Consider the following 24,300-nt stretch of genomic DNA (forward strand, 5'->3'; position numbering starts at 1 on the left):
AACCTTAGTAATGATTTAAAACACACTGTTAAGTAAAACTCAGAAGAACCTTAGCCAAAATATTTCCCCAAAAATATCAATATAGGTTCTCTTTCCAGATAAGGCATACCGTACATAGTAATGTCTTGGCCTTAAAATTATTTTCCAACCTCAGTGACAAGTGATTTAAACATCTAATTGATTTTTACATCCAACTGACTTTATTGGGAATTTGTAACACAAGTTTTATCTGAAATTAAGTGGAATAAAATTGAGAGAAACTTACTGATTCATCATCACTGATCGTTCTGTCTGAATAGTCTTCCTTTTCTGAATCTTCTGACATTTCTTCCAATGTCTGGCTTGAAATTTCTTTTATTATGTAGGTAGGCTGTAAAACAATTTCTAAGGAACTTATTTTCTGTTTAACCTGAAGGTGTTTATTACATTAAATGAGTAACCCCCACCCTATATAACTAATTGTATTTAACAGTGACAACAGGCTTCTCTAAAAGCTAAATTAATTAGGACACAGCTAATTAAACATTCATTTTCAAAGATTTGAAGAAATTTTCCATTTCCATGAAAAAGAGACAAAATCACAATAAAAGACTAATCAAATAAATAATTGAAAAAAGAAATCTCCAGGCTACACAGCCAAATCATTTACATCCTGTATTTACACTGCCACAGGGCATAGCAAGTTAAGAATGATCCCGAGCCATTTAAAAAGATTATGAATCACAGAAAATCTATAGTTACTTACTCATGCAATGAAATCTAACAACATAGCAAAGGAAACAGTCAACTAAACAAAAAGGCAACCTTCAGAATACTAGAAGATAATTGCAAATGACATTACAGATAAAGGCTGGTATCCAAGGTCTATAAAGAACTTCTCAAATTTAACACCCAAAAAACAAATAATCAAGTCAAAAAATAGGCAGAACACATGAACAGACACTTCTCCAAAGAAGACATACAAATGGCTAAAAGACACATGAAAAATGTTCAACATCATTAGCCATCACGGAAATTCAAACCAAAACCACATTGAGATACCACCTTGCCCCACTTAGAACAGCTTAAAATTGACAAGGCAAGAAACAGCAAATGTTCGAGAGGCTGTGGAGAAAGGGGAACCCTCTTACACTGTTGGTGGGAATACAAGCTGGTGCAACCACTTTGGAGAACAGTGTGGAGTTTCCTCATAAAGTTAAAAATAGAGCTACCCTACAACCCAGCAATTGCACTACTGGGTATTTACCCCAAAGATACAGTTGTGGTGAAAAGAAGGGCCACATGCACTCCAATGTTCATAGCAGCAATGTTCACAATAGCCAAACTGTGGAAAGGGCCGAGATGCCCTTCAACAGACAAATGGATAAAGAAGATATGGTCCATATATACAATGGAATATTATTCAGCCATCAGAAAGGATGAATACCCACCATTTGCATCAACATGGATGGAACTGGAGGGGACAGAGAAAGACAATTATCATGGTTTCACTTATTTGTGGAACATAAGTAATAGCATGGAGGACATTAGGTGAAGGAAGGAAAAAATGAAGGTGGGGGGAAATCAGAGGGGAAGATGAACCATGAGAGACTGTGGACTCCGTGAAACAAACAGGGTTTTAGACCGGGGGGGGGGGGGGGGAGGAGTTGACCCCGTGATGGGTATTAAGGAGGGCACGTATATTGCACTGAGCACTGGGTATCATATGCAAACAAGGAGTCATGGAACACTACATCAAAAACTAATGATGTACTAAAGGGTGACTAACATAACATAATAAAAAAATTTAAAAAAAGGAAATCTAATATAGTTTAATTTTTTTTCTGCTTAATTTTCAATGGACCAAGAGGTCAAATTACTACAATACACTTTTCTCTTTATATTTGAGTTAATATTCTGTAGATGTTCTCTGTTCTAATATTCAATTATTCTTACTTAAATCTCAATAGCGATCAGGTTCTATTAGCCATGACCAGTACTCCTCCCAGGCAAGCATCCTCCAAAGTGGCTATTAAGACAATGGAGAAACAGAAATTCCTTGCTAAGATTCTATTATTTTTTGAGAGACCAAAGGAACTTGCCAATTTCAAGTCTACCGGTTTATGCTCCTCTCCACAGAGAGCGAATACCTACTAAGGCAACAGAGAAGACACCTCCTCCAGTATTAAGAGACTTAAGTCTCAACCCGGGGATCACCACAACTCCAAATCTGGAAAACTTGGCATAAACCCTGATTCTACTTCCTTCCGTGGCACACCAGCGCGCTGACCTGCTGTCATGTAGAACCTGGGCTTCAGGAAAGCCGCACACACACATTGGCTAATGGGCGCTTCCCGGGTAGCTTCCACGTCTGCGGCAGAAGAGGCAAAAGCAGACGCTTCCAAGCCCAGCTGCGCGGGGCAGGCCTGCGGGCAGGCACGGTCACTTTCTCGGTGGGGAGGACTGAGCACTTTTAAGCCCCAAGTCGAGTCGGTTAAGCTGTTCCTCCCACCCTCACTTCTGGACCTGGCAATATGGGGAGGAGCTCATTTTCTGGAACGCGCGGTCGCTTCGGGCAAGGGGCGTCGGGTGTGCGATGTCTTCTCCCTCTCCACCGCCTAGGCCGGGCCCTCGCCGCCGCCCCGAGTCCTCTGGCCTGGCCGGTCGTCCCCGCAGCGGTCCTACCGGAGATACCTAGAGCCTAGCAGCTCCAAGGAACGCCGCTGTAGTTAACAGCCTCAGCCACGCCCTTCCCCGAGAGGCGAGGCCTACTCGTTTCTAGGGCAACGGTACACCCTCCCTCGCGAGACTCCCAACAGCCCTCGGGAATCACCTAGCGACCGGGGCAGAGGAGAACTGCTCACACGGGATTTGGGGGCGGGGAAGGGGAGAGCCCAGGGGATGACGGGAACTAGGGGCCGAGAATCCCCAGCTGCGTTAGGGTCGTGGCGGGGTAATTTAGAAGCCGGGAAGGCAAAGCCTTCCTTCAGCTTCTGCTCGTCGGTTTGCCATGTCCTTTCTCTGAGGAGGCAGTAGAGCGAACTGGTTAAGACTTAGGCTTTGGTGGTCTTTCTACCCACACTGAGCTGCATTCTGCAGGGTCGTGTGACTAATCATCTTTATTCCGAAAGCGAGACTTCTCTCTAAATACTCGATAGAGGAGTGATAGACAATACTCAAAACTCTTAGCAGCTCAAAGATTCTTTAAGTAGCATCACTGTTAGCAAATGCACATAAATCACTGTATTGTCTTAATCTAACGAAATACGTTCATCTCATAGCAGACTTAGACATTCTGGTCCATAAGAGACAAAGACCTTATTCCTGAAATCATCTTGATTTCCCCTTGGCCTTTACGTCTGGTGGATAATTTAATACACTTGAAACAGCTTTGCAAGTGTAGCTAAAAAAAAGTCTTCAGATGTTTGGTGTGTATGGGAGGGAAAATTTTTACTCTTATTTTGGCTGGTATATTAATTAAATGGATATGAAATTAATAGGAGACAAGTATGTTTCATTTCTTATGTATGGACACCTCACAGGGATAGGAGAGCCTCTGAGACAGGCAACTGAGGCTCCTATGCCACCCTGAACTAAGGAGAAGGTGGGGTCTGGGGCTTCACAGGAGGATGGGAAGAGCAAATGTTTGGGAAACAGATGTTTGCCATGCAGAGACAGGGGACACAGAGAGGGATTTGAACAGACATGCCCTGCTATGCTCCTTCTGGCTTACTACACCTAGCCCATACTCTTTGTAGTGCTCTCTGGTGATAGCTGTTTTCCTGGACCAGGCCATCTTTCTAAATTGTTAGAGGCAGTTCAGGGGGGAGATAAAAAGCTTTTCCCAAGTCTCTGGGCCTAGATTGTCTTCAGCTTTAAATAATCTGCATGCCAAGTGGCACATTTTGTGGATACTAATTCTGAACCCCATCAGGTGCCTTTTAGAGTTGTACCTTGTTTTATGTCGTACATATGCAACTAAAGGTGACATGTACAGAGAATGTTTAAAGATGGAATCTATTTTTCTGTTGGATTTTAGAATCAGGGTTGCAAGCCTCAAGGTGTCAGGTAAATAAGATGAAGAAGCTCCAAGAAACGAGCTAACCAGATTACACGAGAGATCAAAGGGAGAGCTGGGGCTTAAGTCTCATGATTTTTAGTTTGAATCTTTACATGATCATATTTCAAGTAGTCCTATAGAGAAAAATTATTTTAGTGCAGAAATACTTAGGAATTCAACAGAACTTTGATAATCATCATCATTTTTTTCTTTCATTAATTCAACTAATTTTTATTGAATGCCTACTACTTGTCAGGGATTGTTCTCCTGTAAGGTGTTTGGAGGAAACCACATAGACATTCCTCAGGGAGGTTATGGGAGAAGACAGACGAACCAATGGAAAACAAACAAACAAACCCCCAAACCCATTCAGGTGATGGCAATTGGTATGGAGAGAAAGCAGAGAAAAGTAAAGAGCCTGGGAAGTACTCCAGGTGGGTGGGCCTTGGTAGTGGTAGTGCTTATTCCCCCTCCACTCTTTTTTTTAAAGATTTTTTTATTTATTCAAGGGAGGGAAGGGAGGTGGGAAAGGGAGAGAGAAACTCAAGCAGACACTGCGTTGAGTGTGGAACCTGATGCGGGGCTCAATCCCACGACCCTGAGATCATGACCTGAGCTGAAACCAAGAGTCAGATGCTTCACCTGATTGAGCCACCAAGGCACCTCCCCTTCTCTCTTTTTAAAGTAAACTCTACACCCAGCATGGGGCTTCAACTTATAGCCTGAGATCAAGAGTCACATGTTCTACTGGGCTAGCCAGGTGTCCCAGGGTAGCTCTTTTGATAGGGTGCCCAGGGCAGCCTCTGTGACCAGGAAGCATTTGAGCAGAGACCAGAAGCAAAGGCAGGAGCCATGTTGATGTCGAGGCAAGACCTTGCCAGGCAGGGAAAGCAGCAGGTACAAAGGCCCTGAGAGACCTGGACTGTTTCGGTGAAGCTTAACTTGTGTCAATATCATTTTTAGGCAAGAGATTTCATTAGGACTTCCTCCTTAAGTAAATTTTAAATGGTTTTGTTAAGTACTTGTGTCTTTTTAACTTTTTAAAAAAACTTACTCTATTTCAGACGTAGTGGAAATTCTTTGTCTTTAAGTTAGAGTGGAAGGAAGGCCTGGAGTAAGCTTCTGAGGACTTTCTTTCAGGCTGAATTTCTGTTTCCCTTCTCTACGATCTTATCTGAGACGCTCATAGGACAGACTCCTCATATAGACAGCTTTGGCTTCTTGGCAAAGCAACTCTACTTCTGCATCAACTTTTCCCCCTCCTATTTTTTGGTGAATTTATTTAGTCTAAGCCTGCAATATAAAAGGCATTACAATAAAAGTAAGAAAAGAGGAAAAGGAAAACCAAAACAACACACTCCAAAGAGCGCAATGACTAGTGTGGGAATCAGGAGGAAAATTCACTGTAGGAACATGCCCAAATGTGAGTTGTATTAGGAATGTAATTTATTCTGTGTAATTTATTCTTGCTTGGTCTTTGTTGAGCAGAGCCTTAAATACAGTGACTAGGGCAAGCAGAGTTATTTATGACATCACAGAAGTGAGTGGTTATGTGTCTGTCGAGGTCTTGTCACAGTTTGGCAGAGGAAGCCACACTAGGTCTTGGGGTCCCTGTGGTTCTCTAGTACCCATCTTGGCTTTTCTCAGACTAGCTGGGTCTAGAATGTCCTGCTATAGGGTCAAGCCTCTCAAACTGTTTCCAGGTTCAAACCTTGAGGTTTTTAAAGAAGATTATTTATTTTGAAAGAGAGAGAAAGAGAATGTGTGTGGGGGTTGGGGGGTTGCAGAGAGGGGCAGAAGGAGAGTGAGAAAAGAAACCCAAGTAGACTCCCCACTGAGCTTGGAACCCAACAGAGGAGTTTGACCCCAGGACCCTGAGATCATGATCTGAGCCCAAATCAAGAGTCGGATGCTTAACTGGGCCACCCGGGAGCCCCTCAAACCTTGAGACTTGTCCCAGCCAATTAACTAACCACAAGACTCGGCTCAAGGGTCATCCCCATAGTGAAGTCCTTGCCCTCTATCACTGGTACCAGTAGTTTGTGTTATTAGTTTGTATAGTTTGTCTAAATCGAGGGACTATAGTGAATCATTATTCTCCTAAACACTTGGAAATGGGGTTAGTAAGAATGTCCCCTGCTGCTCAACAAATAATGGAAAGGATAAATCACCTCGAAAGAGAAAGAATGCCCAGTGTGAGGTCTCATGACAAAAACCATGACATGGTCCCTCCCCGCCATCCTGCCCCAGACCTGCCCCTGAATGGTGCCACAGTGAAATCCCCTTTCCTGCAGAGGACATGTTGCCAGATTCCACAACTTTCTACCCACTTTGAGCTACTGAAACACTAAAACTTTTGGTTTTTAAGATTTTACTCTGAAATTTGTTATTGAATACATTATAAATGTTAGTTTCAAACTGGAATCAAACCTTCTTCTTCCTTACCCCCCAGACAGCTTAGATTTATCCTTAGCTCTGGTGCCTTGGGAAGGGGGCATGAGTTGGTGTTTTGCTATTTACATTCATCCTGGCTTCCTTTTAAGTGTCAGGTCCTTGTTATGTTAGGATGAACTGGGAGGAAGAGGGTAAATGTCTCTTTAACTGGGCCAAATTGCGGTCTACACAGCTGATGTCGAGTGCTAGTCTTGCTCTTTTTGGGCTTCATGAGGGTGGTGACTCAGAACTGCCGGCTGACAAGAGGCTTTCTTTAAGGCAATGGCAATCTCTTCTGAGAGACTGTGGGCTCAGAGGCCAACTGCCTGGGGTCAAATACTCTGCCACTTAATAGCTATATGATCTTGAGCAAAGTCTTTATTTTATTTTTAATTCTTTTTTAGAGAGAGAGAGAGAGAGAGAGAGAGAGAATGTGGGTGTGCATGGGGGAAGGGACAGAGAAAGAGACAGACAGACAGACAATCCCAAGCAGGCTCCAACACGGGACTTGATCTCATGACCTCGAGATCATGACCTGTGCTGAAATCAAAAGTCAGATGCTTCACCAACTGAGCCACCCAGGCACCCCTTGAGCAAATTCTTTAACTTCTGTCTCAGTTTATTTACATGTAGGATGTGGTAATACAGTACTACGGAAAGTCCCTAACTTATGACGGTTCAACTTATGATTTTTCAGTTTTACAATGGTATGAAAGTGATATGAATTCAGTAGAAACCATACCTGGAATTTTGAATTTGGGTCTTTTCTTGGGTTAGCCATATGTAGGGTGATCCTCTCCCAGAATGCTGGACAGTGACACGGAGCCACAGCTCCTGGTCAGCCATGCAGTCTTGAGGATAAACTAATATACTCACAAACCCTCTGTTTTTTTTCACTTCCAGTACAATATTCAATATATTACATGAGCTATTCAATACTTTATTATCAAATAGGCTTTGTGTTAGATCATTTGCCCAACTATAGGCTAGTATCAGTGTAGGCTAATACGCCTTTAAGGCAGGCTAGGCTGAACTGTGATGCTTAGTTGGTTAGGTGTATGAAATGCATTTTTTAAAAAAGATTTTATTTATTTATTTGACAGATGGAGATCACAAGTAGGCAGAGAGGCAGGCAGAGAGAGAGGAAGAAGCAGTCTCCCTGCTGAGCCTCTGAGAGCCCAATGCGGGGCTTGATCCCAGGACCCTGGGATCATGACCTGTGTGGAAGGCAGAGGCTTTAACCCACTGGGCCACCCAGACGCCCTGAAATGCATTTTTGACTTAGGACCTTTTCAACTTACAGTGTGTTGGGGTGTGACCCTATCATAAGGCACGAGAGATGTATAATGCCTATCTTGTAGGGTAGTGGTGAGGCTTAAATGAGTGAATAACATGTGAAGTGCTTAGAAAGTGCCTGGAATATGGGAAGGACCCAATAAAATGTTAGCTGTCTTTGTCCTTTGACCAGCGGACCTCCAGTTGGTGATGATGACGCCTATCACTCTTGATACCTGGGCATCTGCTTGCCTTGCTGTGGTGATCCCTGCGTGATGATAGAGAGTCACCACTGACCCAGTGACGAGCAGCTCTAGGACAGGTGGGCACATACGGGACCTGTCTTCTCTACATTGGCACAGTGCTGTCCTGTCTGGGCTGTTCTTTTCTATTCCCTTTTCTGTGAGCTCAGGTAGCATAGAGACAAATTAGCCAGCCATCCAACAGGAAGAAATGCCAGCCTCCCCTTCAACCAGACACCTCTAGTCCTCCATGATTCTCTTGGATGCCCCCCTCTCTCAGAAACAGCACCTTAGTTCACAGAAAGATAATGCTGCTCACAGAAGCCCAGTGTTCCCATGAGGGCAATTTCTCACTGCAAACTAGTGTGCTGCCATTCTGACTTTATACAATATATTGGGTTTCTGAGCTTGGTTAATTTACTGGTACATCCATAAAAGAAAAAAAAAAAAAAAGATTCCTTCTCTGGATGCTGACCAAATCGTTTTTCAGGCTGTAAAGCTTAATAGCAGAACTTGAACTGAGGCAAGTTAATGCCACCCACTTAGCCTTCGTAGCAGCTGCTGGCCACCTTCGTCCCGGAAGTACCCTTTTGAGTTTCTTTCAGGCAACTCTGTCCTCCGGGCCTCTGTTACACCCCTTAACCCACTCCTGTCATAACATCAACACTTTACTGCATTTAACTTACTCAATTCTGTTTCTTGCTACTTAATACCAAAGCCCCCTAAGGTCAGGGGGCTGGGATTTTAGGTTATTTTTTTACCTCTAGTGCTAACGTTGATGGGTAGCTGTAGGTCTTCAGTAAATACGTATAAAAAAATGTGCTGAGTGTTTAGCACGTGAAAAGTAAAGTGCTAAGAACCAAGGGTGCAAGGTGGTGTAAGACTTGGTTGTTGCCAACAGGGGAGCTGTGCTCTGGGGAGCAGGCAGGCCATCTAGAGTAGAGGTTTCTTCTGCTGTGAACCTAAGGCACTTGGTATAAATCTCTGCTTAGGATTCCCGGAGTAATGTCAACATCTTGTTTTCTCTAATAGTTTCTGAGCCTTTGGAAGGGAAGGTCTGAGCTTCCCCTTTCCATTCTGGTTGCCTAGTCCAGTGCCTGATGGTCACAAGGCAGGCACGCTACAGGTGTACTAAATCACTAACAAGAATAAAGGTTCAGATAAAAGTGGTAAGTTTTCTTAGATGAGGTGGACTCAGACTTGGTTTCAGGGAACTTAGAAAGGGAAAAAAAATTAAAGCTGATGTATTAGGTAAGGGACAACATGTGAGCACAGATCGGAATAGTATTTTCTGGGGAGATTTTGGGGGAACATATTGAACAAGTAATAGGAAACAAAGACCTGGTGGTCATGAGGAATGTCAGTTTCCAAGATGTATCCCTGGAAAAAATGGAAGCTGCCTAATCAGCTAATGCTGCTGACCTATGGGATGCGCAGTGTTAGCATCATGTGAGAATTTGTTAGAAAATGCAAATTCTCAGGCCTGAATCAGAAATTCTGGGGTAGAACAATCTGTGCTCGAACAAGCTCCCCACTAGGGTAAGGGGTTAAGAGTATGGACTCTGGAACCAGAATACTTAGCTGTATGACCTTAGGTAAGTTACTTAACTTCTGTGGGTCTCAGTTTCTTTATAAAATGGAGATAGTGATGGCACCTATCTGCTAAAAGTGATGTTAAGGATTAAGACAGTTTATATATAAAGTGTTGTATAATATAGCAAGTGATCTCATTCTGTTGTGAATGAGATCACAATGGTGTTAATCTTTGCAGTGAGAATCTTTGGAGCATGCATTTCCACACAGAGCCCAGAGTGAGACCTCGCTCCTTGAAATGTGTTGCCTAATGCAGCCACAGCCACTGGTGTCATCTGGGAACCTACTGAAATGCAGAATCTCAGGCCCTCCCAACTCGTGTGTCAGAATCTGTATTTTACAATTAGGTATTTGAAGAGCAACGGGGTATTATACAACTCACCTCTAGACCCTATGAATAAGAATCTCCCGGGACTGGAACCTATATAGTTCCATGATTTCTACCATTGATTCTGATGTTCACCAAGGCTTGAGAAACCCCAGTGCACTTAGGACAGCTGATTTCCATCATTGGAAAAAACTCAAAGCACCAGTGTTGCTAACCTTGGCAGGCAATAGACATACAAGACACACCATTTGTTCTAAGAAAAGTAGGTCTGGGTGGAAGAAAGCCAGGTAAGGTTAAAAAGGACCTAAGAAATTAATCTTGTGTTCTGTATGATTATAGTTCTTTCACATTTTTTTTTATATTAGTACATTCCATAAGAATTTATTGAATGAAGTTTCTTTATCTGGGGAGAAATGACCAGTTGGGCCTTCTACAACCTATTTTAATGAGACATTTTTTGGAAATCCTATTTCAGGGTAGCAAAAGCCAACATCACTAAAAGCATGCCTTGGCAAAACTCTGCTATCAGATCTGCATTAGAGTAAAGCAAAAGGCCAGCCATCCTCATGGAGCTGAAATGCAAGGCTGAGGTGATACAGTAATTACAAATGTGCGAGCAAAAATGTTGTAAAACAAATTAGCCTCTCAGAACTCTAAAAAGCCTCCTACAAAACCTGACAGGAGTACATCTGGCAGAGAGTTTATAAATTGGATTGCTCATGAAATCATCATATCACTTACCCAGCACCATTATGTGTGGTGCACTGGGTATATACTGCTGAGGGTACAAAAGAAATATAAGGCAAATACTTTTTTTTTCTCTGATTACCCCAAGATGAAATATTTTTTCCTCCCTCTAAACACTGACAATCATGTACTACATAATTCTTTGACAGTTACATACTAGAGTCTTACTGATATTTTCTCTTAAACTCTTGAATTCTTCCTCAGTATTTTGTAACTTTCCATGTCTATCACTTATCTCCCCAATGGAATAATGCAGTTGTTCCCCAAATTAAGGAAGGTCCCAATTCATGTAAGGACCAATTACTTCAAGCTCACGCTTACTTTCAGGAGTCAGCTCTTTGTAGTCGTATAAGGAGGAAATAGTTTAACAAATCCTCATCTTTGACAGAATATTTTTTTTTTTCCCTCTAGCCTCATTGGGTTGCCAAAAGTCTAGCTCAGCCTCTCAGCTGCCTCTTGTAGATCACTGATGTTCTGAAGCAGAAATAGGCCTGGTGTAAAAGCAAGAGAGAAAAGGTACATCGAACAGGTGGCACATAACTAGGATGCTACTTAAATAAGAGAATATCAGTAATTACATTAAATATAAAAGGACTAAATATTCCTCCAGGTAAAACTCAGAGATGATCAGAACTGATTAAAACCTGATGATTATAAGATGTCTGATTTTCAAAAACATGCATCTAAAACTAAAGGCTACATAAAGGTTGAAAGTAAAGGGATGAAAAAAGTTATGTCATGCAAGTGTTAACCAAAAGAAAGCCACTGTAGCAATATTAAGAATAGAAAAAATAAACTCTAAGGAAAAAAGATTTGCTGAGCAAATAGAGGATTACTTTGTAATGTTAAAACATTCAGTTTACTAGGAAGCTTTAATGATTCTAGACTTGTACATGCACCTAAAACATATCTTAAAATATGGAAAGCAAAATTGCTTAATTAAAAATTAATTCCAGAATTATAAGAAAAAATAGACAAATCTATAATCATACAGGGAGATTTTCACATGCCTTTCTTAATAGTAGATATGGATTAAAAAAATCAGTAAGGATACAGAATGTTTGGACATGACTAATAAGCTCGACCCAAATACACACAGCACTCAGATCAAGACCTTGTTGGTCTTCTCCTTGGTCCTGGGGAAGAACACATATTTGAAGTCACGAGATTTTAAAAAATCCATTCTTCCATTTCGAGAAGTCATACAAGCAAGAGTAGGAAAAAACTTGAAATACAGACCTGTTTCTACATCATACACAAGACTATAACATCTTTAACCTCATAACCTGAATACACACACTGTAAAATTAAGTTTCGTCCATCCCTAACCTAATCCTATCAGTCTGGTACCAGTACTGCAGATGGCATTCTTTTCATTGTTTAATTTTGTGCATTAACTTTGAGGACAATTATCTTGTTGCCTGAACTGTTAGGACGGTGAAGTAAATGGTACTATTTTTTAAGCTGCGGTAACTTAGCTAATTCTGTCCAATCTGATGGGCAGGATTTAGGGGACTGTTCAGGGGCTCTGGGCTGACAGTTTAAACCACTATGAGGAGAACCTCATATATTCAACCAGTGTTACATAAATATGCAAAATTACTACAAAAAAAAAGTCTGTGGATGTAAATGTAGTCTCTAGTGCCTTGAAAATAGTCAGTATTCTGCAAACGAAGGGTATATATTAAATGACCACTTCTACTATAAAAGACACTACCTTTGGGAAAATAGTACTTCCATCTTAGGAGCAAGAGGGGTGGTGTGCAACAAGATGGGGAATGAGAGGGAGGATGGAGGAAGATACAATTTTTTTTTTGGAAGGAGAATTTCTTTTTAACCCCTCTTTTCAACCTTTTCCATACATGTTTGATGAGTGGCCCATATCAGAGCAATTTTTGTTAGAAATTGCCAGTAATAAGAATAATTTAAAAAATATGAAATGGCTTTTCCTCTTAAAAAAGAGTGAAACCATAAATAAAATCTTTTAAAAAACAAAGAAAAAGGGTGCCTGGGTGGCTCGGTGGGTTAAGCTTCTGCCTTCAGCTCAGATCATGATCTCAGGGTTCTGGGATCGAGTCCCGCATCGGGCTCCATGCTCAGCAGGGAACCTGCTCCCCCCGCCCTTCTCTCTCTCTGTCTACTTGTGATCTCTCTGTCAAGTAAATAAATAAAATCTTAAAAATAAAAAAGAAGAGTGAAACCAATACTCAATCTGAAATACAAATTTTGCTATGCCACCATCTTTATTAAAGCAGATATAACTCTTATTTGTAATCAATACAGTGCATAAAAAATAAGCAAGGCAGAGACATTGGAGGAATTCCATTTATTGTGGATGCATTTTCACAATATATATTTATTGCAGCGATCAATTATCAGTGAAAAATATCAAGTGTTTATAAAATTTTTAGGAATGGCAGATTCACAGAACATGCTAGTCACCTTGCAGTCTTACCTCTTAAAGATAACAAAGAGAATTGTAATCAGACAAGTAAACAAGGAATTTATTTTTTAAAAGATTAAATCCAAACTGAACAAAATTCTACCCTAAAACTTATTCCATCCAATATTGGAATAAAAGTCAGGATCGATATAGTCTCTTCTCAACTTTAGACTTTCTAGGAAAAAAAAAAATAATAGTGATCAGGAGAAACTCTTATTCAAAAATACAACAAAGCAACATTACTTCACCATTGGCCTTAATGCAAACTTTGATCCATTTCACTCCAATTACGGGAATGAATGCTAAAATCAGGAACTACGTGCGAATTCTAGTTCACTTTATCATAGACTCATGTCTACTCTGTCATGGATAGATGACCAGTGCAGTCCTCGTGGCTTTCCTTCCTTTGGTCCAGGTGTGCTAAAGCTAGAGGATTCAACAATTCTTTACTGATTTGTGAGGAAAATAGACTTCAGAAGGCAGTGGTCACTCTGCATGCCAGCCTTGCCCTGGCTAGCTCTTCCAGGGAAATACTGTAGATTAGAAAAGAGTCATCTGAGAGTCTCCCTTAATGTGGTAGGAATTGAGACTAAGACAATTTTGGTTAAGTCAAATGAGGTATAAATTTATAGAACTACACTACATGTATATTTCTATGCTAGAACATACTGCAAGACACTGGAAGACTCTTTTATCATCTATTGTGGAGAACAGATGAGCACTAATAAGCTAAAATAAGACGTGATATCTAGATTGTGTGTGCAAAATGTAAAAATGACAAGTCAATAGACTCGGGGAAAAAGGTAGGACTAAGTTACACATTTTTTTTTTTTTGAAAATTCAACATGTTGTCAGCTACAAGTACCAATGACTAATAAAAGCAGAAAAGCTTAATTTAAAATATGTTTAGTCTATTAAGAATGGAAATACTGTCATGACTCCTAAATACTGGCTTTTGCTCACTTTTCTTCTCTGCTTCCAAACATTAGCCAAAGTTGGTCTTAGTATACCCACACGTGGAATTCCAATCTGTACGATTTTGTGACAAAAATGCTTGTCTTCAAATTTTAGAGATGGAAGAGACCTCATTTATCATCTAAGCCAACCTACTGTGGACTTGATTTTAAGAAGAGAATAGAGTTCTGAGCAAGCTTTGTGTTTGACCGAGATAGTAGCTTTAGGACAAATTCCCACTGGACTTCAAGATTGTTTTTAATTATAAACTAAATACTATGTTTTATAGAAAATGTCAACTAATTTTGACACTTCTCTCTTTTCTTCTTACAGGTTATCGGGCATTGGAAACATATCAATACCTATTCTGCCATGTATCTATTGGCAAATATGAAATATTAATATAATATTGTGATTTTTAATTTTTAAAAAGCTGTGATATTGGCTAGTTACAAGGACATATTGCTAAATATAATAGTCTAGCACATAAGAAAGCTTTCTACCATTAGTGTGTTTGTATACGTGTATGCACATACATACATGATCGGGTCATCTAAAATGTGGTTCGCTATCACTACCAAAGAAATCCACAAAGCAACCAACCTAAAGAATCAGTACCAATGTCACCTAACATCATTATCCAATTTAGATACTCATCAGCATGAAAAAAGCAATACCTTAACAGTACATCTTTTTTTTGTTGCTGTTTTAAGACAATCATTACTGCAGTATCTCAAATCTGAAATGGGTTACTTTCAGAAAGTGTTACAATTGCCTAGAGTAAGATAATTTCTTCCATGCTTTATGCTAAAGTGCAGAAACAACATGACTTCTGTATTTAAAATAAAAACCAAACCAAACCAAACCACTAGGGTTTGTTTTTCTGGACACTGCACACATTTCTCAGGCAATTTTCAATGTGACGTTCCTTTAGCTGACTTCCGGTGTGGCTGGTGTCACTGCTCAGACAGAGTTAGGCTGATCAGTAGGCAAGTCTCTATTTCACAGCATGGGTTTCTTTAGAAACAGGCTCCTGTGCAAAGGCAGTACTTTTACCATGAACATCTCTAGACTGTGATTATTAAATATAGTGATAATATACACGGGTTTACTGGGATAATGAAAAATAAAACAAGAGGAAATGAACTCAATTTAGTAAATCAACATAAATATAAAACAGAGCAAACTAGCCCTCTCCAACTGAGCTGGTCCAGCATCTTGAGCGGCTACTTTGGGTTCTTTCTTGAACTCTCTCAAACCTGCTAAGAGAAGAGAGCTTTAAATCCGCAGGTCATGGCGTTTCAGCCAGATGTTCTGTGTCATAAGAAGAAAAAAAATAATTGAAATATGGCAGGAATAAATATTTAAGAAAGGGAGGATTATTGTTGGTATTCTGTTTAAATATGTTCCTTATCTTCTCGTCTGCCCTCTTTTCTGCTGATTTTCCCCCTTCCTTTCCTTTTCCCTCTTTCTTTCTCTCTTTCCCTTCCTCCCTCCCTTCCTTTTTTTCCTTCCTTCTTTCTTTTCTCTCTCTCTTTTTGTTTCTTTCTTCTTTATATTCCCCCTTCCCCATCTTGGTCTTTAGCCTTGCTTGTGGTGTTCACAGTCAAGGAACATTTAAAAAACAAAAAACAAAACAAAACAAAAGACCTCCACTCGAAGGGCCAGGAATCCATAGTGCGCTTTCCGAAATAGGCACACATGGTGAGTGGCTCAGTCTTGGCCACATCAAGGACAATGATGAAATGGAATGTGCTTATCTTTAGTTTTCTCCTTTTTTTTTTGTTTTGTTTTGTTTAATTTCTTCCCTCCTATTCTTATACCCTGACCCTTGAAACTTATCTGGCCCACACTCTTATTTGTATACCATTTCTTCAACTAATTGCTAGAATTCCTCGCTGACGTATTCACAAGCCTTAGTGTTGTGAATCTGCATTTCCGAGGAATGACGGCCTGACGTGTAGTGAGTCTGACATCTTGCAGCAGAGGAGCTGCCTGCTCTGCTACCTTGTAAACTCAGTTCTGGGCCTCATGGCTATATTATTATTACTGTACAGAGAGTTCTGTGGTATGACCGAGGACGAGGGGGTGGTACTTGTGAAGACTCACCCTGTCACCTTCCCACCTTGTACTACCACACTGCCCAGTTCCAAGGAGTACCATTCATGTTGCGATGAACGTGAGTGGTGTTCTCTGGAGTGTCACCATTCCAGATCATCTCTGTACTCCACTTCCCAGAACCCTGGCTCAGAGGAGTGTTTTCCTGAGAGGCTCTATGAAACCTGTGCGGATGGGCTAGGACAGCTGACACCCTCCACTTAGAAAGCAGACTATATACACATTCGACTGCCATTTTCAAGAGTTGGAGATGGATGCTAGAGGGGCCATGATGGCTTAGGCCAACAAAAGTTCATTCTTTGTCTTAAAAAAGAAACCAATAAACAATCCCCTTACCCTTCCTTCACCAGGAGAAAATTGTGCAAGGAACTTTCAAGATTTCTATTTTCTGCTAACTATGCAATCCTCCAACGAAAGTGGCATGCATAGTGGTTAAGATCGTAGGCTCAGACCAGACGGCCCGAGTCTGGATGCAGGCTTTGCTAACTTATCGTTGGGTCGTTGGGGAAAGTTCATCTCCCTGTGCTTTGCTTCCCTCAGCTCTAGACAAGGGTGATAATAAGACCACTTCACAGGGTGGTTGGAAGGTCAAAGGAGATAATGTAGCTTAAAAAGGTGGAACAGTTCCTTGCATAGGGCAGATATAGTGGTTTGTAGTGGTGATAATTATTACCAGGTACTTTTAATATATTTAGAAAAGTTATTTAAAAATCACCTTAGAGAGACTGGGCCATTGGATTTTGCTGGAATGTAGAGCAATCAGTAACTAACCAAGACGGAAGAGCACATTAGGCAGCTGTGCCAGACTGAGGAACATGTCAAAGTAGGAAAGGGCAAGTGATTCCCTCACTTCACGGACCTGTAGAGACCCTCTGGTTGCCTTTGAGGTGTTCCCCAGCCCCGGGTTTGCTTGAAAAGTGCTTCTAAATCGACCTGTAAGCAGACTGTTCTAATCCTGCTTGTGGTCGCTCTCTGATATCTCTCTCTTCAATTTTCCCTCTGTTAAAGGAAAAAACTGGGCTTATTGCTTGAAGTGGGGAAGGGCTACAATCAGAAGTTGAATTAGCTCCTTGGACAACAGACAGTCCTATTTTCAGTTGGAGTATCATTTAGATATTGTCTAGGGCCTCCTTTATGACGAAATGAGCATAACCGTTGACGGGAAGACCAAAAAAAAAACAAATCCAAGCGCTCTCAGCCATTGGTTTTCTTAGGGTAGCAAGTTTTGTCTGACTTTTAAATATTATTTTAATTTTTTTCCATAGCAACCTTGGGTCCTAGGCTCGTGGCAATGTAATGGGTCCAGAAAGCAGCTTTGGGGCCAATCAGGGAGACAGATGTTTCCCCCTGGGTGATCGTCACGGTCCAAGCCTGGACCGTGTAAGGAAGTATAGAGCATGCTTATTTGTACCATACTATCTCTGTTGTTAACACTCCTACCACGATGGTGCTTCTAGAATGTCTTACTGCGAACCACTCCACAAGTCCGGACTATTTATGTCGCATGACTGACAAGCCGACGATGCGGCAGACTCTGTGAGCTTTACCTCTCACTGTACCACATGTAACTTTTTAGAAGCTGATGGTCACCTAGACAAGGCTCTGCGGATCAGCGATATTTCTCATTTGACCCTGAGACATCATACTGCATGATACAGAAGGAAAAGAACCTATGAAAAGCAAATCATCCCAGGAGATTACCTTAGTGGGAGAAGTGACCTTATCCACAGATTGCTTTTCCCAGAGGTTCCGCTTGCCAGATACGTCTCCTGGCCTCAAATCCTAATGATGAAAAAGAAGAAGAAGTTGATAGGTGGCATTTATATTTTCTGGCCAGCTCTAAATAAATCCCCACTTCTGTTGTTTGAATTAATTTCTTATTTAATACACTTTATCCTGGTGATTCGAAATGGATGGAATCAAAAGGATCATTAGCCACTGTTTGTTTTTATATAGACCTTGGTCTATGTTATGATAGGAGAATGGGCTGGAATGATCCAGCAGGTAGTTCCTGTCCTCCACCGAGGGCTTTCTGTTTATTGATCAGTAGAATTGGAATATAAGCATATTTAAAATAATGCAGCCTATTTTCAACTTTTCATGCTCTTAGAAGTGAATAGAATGTACGTTAGTTTTAACTCTTTTGGGGTTGGATAAGCAGGTCACCTCTTGCAGATGAGCCTTCTTTCAGCATTCTGGTGGATTCCCTACACCCTTAGGACTTCAGTGCAGACCAGGCTGACTTCCAAACACCAACACTCCCATTTCTTGGCCTGGGGTCTTTCTCTGGGCACCGATGCCCACTCTGCCCACCCAGGAGGCAGGCGGGAAGTTCAGAGAGTTAACACCCCCAGGGGCAGTCCTCAATCCCTCACTGGTGAGATTTGGTGCAAGAGTATTTCTCAGGCTCACGCACGCCTCAGGTGGGAAAACTGGGAAGTGTGTGTTCTGTGGTGGTTTCCAGGGTGCCTCAGGGGGATTAAGCTTTGATAGCCCATGTGGTGACTTTAAATAACATTATTGGCTTCTTTCTTTGCCCTGACTCACTTCCTATAGTGTTTTCTTTGCTTCCCAAGTAAAGTACTTGCACTCGAATTACTATCTTAGAGTCTGGCCCTGGGCAGCTCAACTAACTGCACTTTCGTCAGACTAGAATCATGTTGTTTCCTGAGGAACAAGTTGAAGGACAGCAGTTCAGGCTAGCCCACAAAATGAAACATGCACCACAGGGTGTACCCGAAAGAGAAGTTGAGTTGATGACGTGTGTGAGAGCATGCGGAAATCTTGGGAAGAAAACACTGAAATAATGATCGGTAACAGTTACATAGCTTTGATTCGTTATTTACTACCTCAGAATGAATCCGGTTTGGAAGGGGATCCAAATTTCTGTACTTTTCTTCCAGAATTTGCTTAAACTAGTACTTGGCAAAGGTGGTTTGTAGAAAATAAATGTGTTTTACTGAAATAGTAATGTTTATTTTGGCAAAACCTTTTCTCATTAGGAAGGCAAAGCTAATAACGACTGCGTTTATCCACAGACACTGGTCTAAATGGACACGGTTTTGATAGATGCTGTTGAAATCCTGACACTGAAAATTCATTGGGCAAATGGTACCAAGTGAAGCATTTCAGATTTACCTTCATCTTACTGAGTTTCTAGATTTCCATTGTGACCCGGATTCCTGATATTCCATTAGAGAGTTATACCTATTTAACTTGGAACCAATAAGCAACACATCAGGTTGTTTTTGAAGAATTCCACTACATTTGCCAATGTAGGTAGATACTGCCAAATTGTCTGGACGACTATTTTAAAATTTGGGAAACTATAATTAGGAACATATTAATGGAAGCTCTGGAAAGTGGCTATTATTACTTTATTTATTTGATTCATATAAAACAGTTATTATTCTTTCACATGAATGTTCTTTTACTGAAGAAAGTGAATTGTAGTTCCCTTAAATCCTGCCTATTAACCTTCTGAGAGCACTTGCAGAGTTTAAAGAGTCCATCTCAAGAAAATATGAACATCCAGGTGGTAAGTGGGCATTTTAAATCAAAGGGGAAATATAAATGCAATTACCTGGCCAGACTACATTTTAGAGAAAGACCCACTCCAGAAGAAGAGGGAGAAATGAAGGCAGGAGAAGCAGGTTTCCAGTCAACCAGAGATCAGAGAATGAAGAAGAGAATTCAGCTGAGAAAGACATTGTTGGGACTTTTAAACAAAAAGAAAGACAAATTAGCACTTAAATTGCTGTATATAACCTGCAGGTTAGACACAAAGAACAGTCAAGCCAGATAAAGCAGACATACTCAGAACTGAATTCTAGTTATAAAGTTATACCAAAATCCTATAAATTCTGCCCACAAATAGCAGGAGATGTCCCAGTAAAGAATCAGGTATAGATCAGTGTTTAATTCTGAGCAAGTTAATTTTCAGACACCCTGAAAGATACTGGTTTGACAATCTACTTTGAACACCTTTGATTTTTCGCATATATGAAAATTACTATTAACCCATGGTAAAGGGTGGTTTTTCTCTTCAGGGAGCTGTAGAACAGAACTCTAATCCTTGGACTGCTCCTTCCCTGCTTGAGGCTTCACTGGGTGAGGACTGTTTTGGTGAAAGAATTTTCCTCTGATTTTTTTTCCTTAGTGGACACATGCCGCACACTTGCCAAAACAAACCCAGGCTTTCCCCTCCACCTGTGTATACCAAGGACTATAAAAAAGGAGCTGAGGATAAATCACCTCTGATCCCAAATCAGAAGGCCCCTTTGGGGGTCTCCTATTGGCTGCTGTCTTTAGGTAATCCTCTGACATCCTGGGCTTAGGCTCAGAGTCCTATGGGTATCAAACTTAGATGCCTGCACGAAGGGCCAGGCTAGAAACATAAATGCCCAAAGAGACCTGGTATAAGAAACTTAAAAAAAAAAAAAAAAAAAAAAAAAGTTGGGGCGCCTGGGTGGCTCAGTGGGTTAAAGCCTCTGCCTTCGGCTCAGGTCATGATCCCAGGGTCCTGGGATTGAGCCCTGCATCTGCTCTCTGCTCAGCAGGGAGCCTCCTTTCTCTCTCTCTCTGCCTGCCTCTCTGCCTGCTTGTGATCTCTGTCAAATAAATAAATAAAATCTTTTTTTTTTTTTTTAAAGAGGGAATCAACAAATTCAAGACTGTATACCTCTGCACCTCAATACTGCATTCAAATTACAATTTTAAAAAGCGAAATAAAGCGGCTCAAACTACACAGATCTTAGCCCACCAGTGTGAGACCCCCCCCCGGATAAAACTTGAACAAGTTCCTTGCTTGACCTGTCTATGCTGCTCTCCCAGCCTTAATGTTTTCCTGACAAGTTTTATGCAAGATTTCATCTCTTTTCTGCTAGATCCATTGTGTCTCTGAGTTACCTTCTTGCCCTTGCTGGGCTCCAAGTCATGTCCTCTCCCAAAGAGACTGCCATGTTGCTTATTCAGACTTCAACATGGCATCGGGTGCACTACACCTGGGATGTGCACAAAGCTTAAATCTGCTTACCAAGCACATTCAAACAAGCTGTTATTGACAACAAATTACATTTGTTTTCTTCCAGTCTGATCTTCATTTAGGAAGTCACACTAGTCTACCAAATCCAATGAGACATGGGAAAAAAGAGATCACCCCAATCTATACTAATTGATGCATTTCCTTCCTTTCCTCTTCTTCCTCTCAGAGATGGTCTAGCAAATTGCTTACTAAATCACAGGTAAGGCAGGCAATGGTTTTGTAATTTCCCTGTAATACCTTTTGGTCCTTCCAGAAAATCTGCACAGTTATTATACCTGTTGTAGTAATAACTAAGTTAAATCTCTTAACCCTCCCATTAGGACAACATGGATGAAGATAACTTATCAGTTATGGTGCTGTTAAAAGAGTAAGGGTCAAGTCCTGCACCAAACACAGGAGTATAATATGGTTTAGAAATGAGTGAGATCGCCAAACTGTAAATGTGAAAAAGTAACCATCTCGTGTAGTGATGTGCTATACTCATCGAAGAAGAAAACATATACCTTTCTCTCTTTAGCCTTCCTATCTTGTGAGACCTTCAGGGGGTCTACGAACTTGCTCAATTAGTATCACATGTGTATTTGAGGGGAGAGCGCCCTTCGATTTCACTGGGTTTTCAAAAGGGCCCAAAATTCAGAAAAGTTAATAATCACTCGTCTGTACACACAAAACTTATATAATTACCATTTAAAAAAGTAATTCCTATTCTTTATGTCACCTCTGGTGCTGGGGAAATTTGAGGCACTAAAGAGAATATACCTTTTGGGTATGAACCCTTGCCTAAACTGTCTCCAGTTACAGACCCTCTTTCCCTATCTACTTGGATGCGGGAAAGATTTTTTTTCCAATATATTGACTTTTCAGTTTTAACTTGGGTTTACATTAGTTTTATACCTCCCATGAGCCCTAGTACAAACAATCTCAGGCTGAATATTACTTGATTATAAGGAGTTGTACCCACGAAATGTATGGAAATATTTCCATTTTTTCTTTTTAAGTTGGAAAAGTGATAAACTTTACTGACTACTTTGGAGATTAAATGTGGAGTCAATGGATGCAATTAAATGCTCAACAACGCAGAGGCCAGTGATTGAGAAGCCTTTTCTTCTACCTCTGGTTTGGTGTGGTTATACCAATAGAGGCTCTGTTCCCTTGGGCACCAACAAAGGTATAAAAGCAACTTAACAGAGAAAGCCCACTAATATATAGTAGGGAGCTTAATAAGGTTTTTGGTTATAATGATAAATGCAAGGCAATGATCACAGACATTCAATGAAAAATTTAAAAGAACATTTTTATAGTAAGATAGCCACACTTAATAAGAAAATGTTAGATTTCCAAAAATAACATTCATAACCAGTTTTTATAGTTTCCAGTTTTACTGCCTGTTTTTTTTTAATGGCTTTCCTTTGGAGGTGTTGACAATAAAATTACAGCAATTATTTCAACTGCCCAATAGCTGTATTTTTGTGTTAAGTTACAGAAATTAGGCAAATTAGAAAATATGGGTTCAAAATAGCCAACATACACATTCTTTTGGGAATAACTCTAGGAGTGCCCTTGACTGAGAAGTGGCCAAGATAATTTGCCATTTTCACTTTCAAATTCCTAACTGCGATTTATAGAATGGAAGCTAAGCCAACAGACTAGTTAAGAGTGTAAACTGTGGACGCTTCAAGCTCTGGCTAGTTGCCCCGCTCAGGGTGTCGAGGTGACTGTGGCACCATTCTACCCTCTGCGCTGGACTGCTCTCTCTAATTCTGAGCCTCTCCTCATTTGTTGTTCGGGGTGACAGCAAAGGATAGAAGCACCTGTCTTTCCCAGGCAAACAGACCTTCTGCTGCTGGAAACAGATATCAAAACACTTCAAAAAAACCCAGAGCTACTTACAGACGGTTTGGGAGCAGGTGACTTATTTCCATCTGGGGTTTTGGTTAGCCATTCATTGATGCGGCTGGAAACCCCCACCTTCAAGCCAGCAGTCTCCTACAAAGTCAATAATCCAATATTACAGAAAAAAAATAAACCTTACTTGGAAAAAAAACTTTAAAGTAACCTCAAAAATACTACTAGGTATTTCTTCACATAACCATTATGTGACACTAATCAGTTATTGATCTCTATCTTTAATATTTTGAGCAAAATAAATCTTAAACTTGATATTTAAAGACAATGTTATCTGGTTTTCTTTTTCCTGTGCCTCACCCCACCCCCCACTCCCAGGGGTTGATGATTAATTTCAGGCACTTCATTTAGAATACTGTGGTCAGAGCACAGGACACAGCCTAGCCTCCTGAACACATCGTCTCTCAGAGAATTAACATCTTCTTCACTGCTTTTATAATTAAGTAGTGTGATTCCTTTAAAAAAAAAAAAAAAAAGGAAAAAAGAAAAAAAAAAAATCCAGCCTCTCAAATTAAAAGACCCAAATCGTCTACTGACCTTATTCGGTGTGCCTGACACAGTGGGAGATGAAAACACATTCCCTTTCTCCCACATGCTCTTGATGTTGCGGACACCTTCAGCAGGAACGGGAAGATCCGAAGCCGCTGGCTTCAGAGGTCTGGTGGTTTTTGTTCCCTGAAATGTGTGAACTATCTTTAGGGTTCGTGCTGAGAAGTCTGTTCACAAGATTCTGGTGAGCTTGTCTTCTTCAACATGATCATTTAAAATTTGTGGTGATAGTAAAAAGAAAAAATCACCTTCCCCCAAAATTCTGTTGTGAAACTACATTCTGATGACACATATGCCTCCAATAAACCAGAAGACCTACGTCAGAGGGTCTTCCAAAAATGAAATGATGCCTTTTCCTGGGACACCGCTGATTGCGAAGGTGGTATTTCACGTTGTTTCTTCAACAGGTAAGGGCTGTGTGTGCGCAGGGCACTGTGCTAGGCTCTGGGGATACAGAGCTGCTCAAGACAGTCTGCTGTGTGAACAACAGTAACTAGTTACACAAGTATTTATTTCACAATGTGGAAAGTGCCACGAAAGAGAAATGTAGTGTGTAAAACTCACCCAGAGGGCAGCCATGAGGGGAATAACAGTTTAAGGCAGCAAAGATGGCCCCTCTGAAGAAGTGAC

General features: G+C 40.8%; 2 protein-coding genes across 2 annotated transcripts in view; both read right to left on the reverse strand.

The window, feature by feature from the left end:
- Positions 1-2,534, reverse strand: part of LOC111151947 (ATP/GTP binding protein like 3) — a 55,109-nt gene extending 52,575 nt beyond the window's left edge. Inside the window, exons 1-2 of the mRNA XM_022510189.1 lie at positions 2,270-2,534; positions 266-370 (exon numbers count right to left, since the gene is read on the reverse strand). Coding sequence (XP_022365897.1) covers positions 266-325 — 60 coding nt within the window. The 5' untranslated portion in view covers positions 326-370; positions 2,270-2,534. The remainder of the gene's footprint in view (positions 1-265; positions 371-2,269) is intronic.
- Positions 2,535-12,968: 10,434 nt separating this feature from the next.
- Positions 12,969-24,300, reverse strand: part of LOC111151934 (caldesmon 1) — a 184,168-nt gene continuing 172,836 nt past the window's right edge. Inside the window, exons 12-15 of the mRNA XM_022510159.1 lie at positions 23,659-23,796; positions 23,107-23,202; positions 17,874-17,954; positions 12,969-15,313 (exon numbers count right to left, since the gene is read on the reverse strand). Of these exons, the coding sequence (XP_022365867.1) occupies positions 15,308-15,313; positions 17,874-17,954; positions 23,107-23,202; positions 23,659-23,796 (321 nt within the window). The 3' untranslated portion in view covers positions 12,969-15,307. The remainder of the gene's footprint in view (positions 15,314-17,873; positions 17,955-23,106; positions 23,203-23,658; positions 23,797-24,300) is intronic.

The sequence above is a fragment of the Enhydra lutris genome, unplaced genomic scaffold (genome assembly GCF_002288905.1).
Source record: "Enhydra lutris kenyoni isolate GAN:26980312 unplaced genomic scaffold, ASM228890v2 scaffoldscaffold27, whole genome shotgun sequence".
Lineage (NCBI taxonomy): Eukaryota > Metazoa > Chordata > Mammalia > Carnivora > Mustelidae > Enhydra > Enhydra lutris.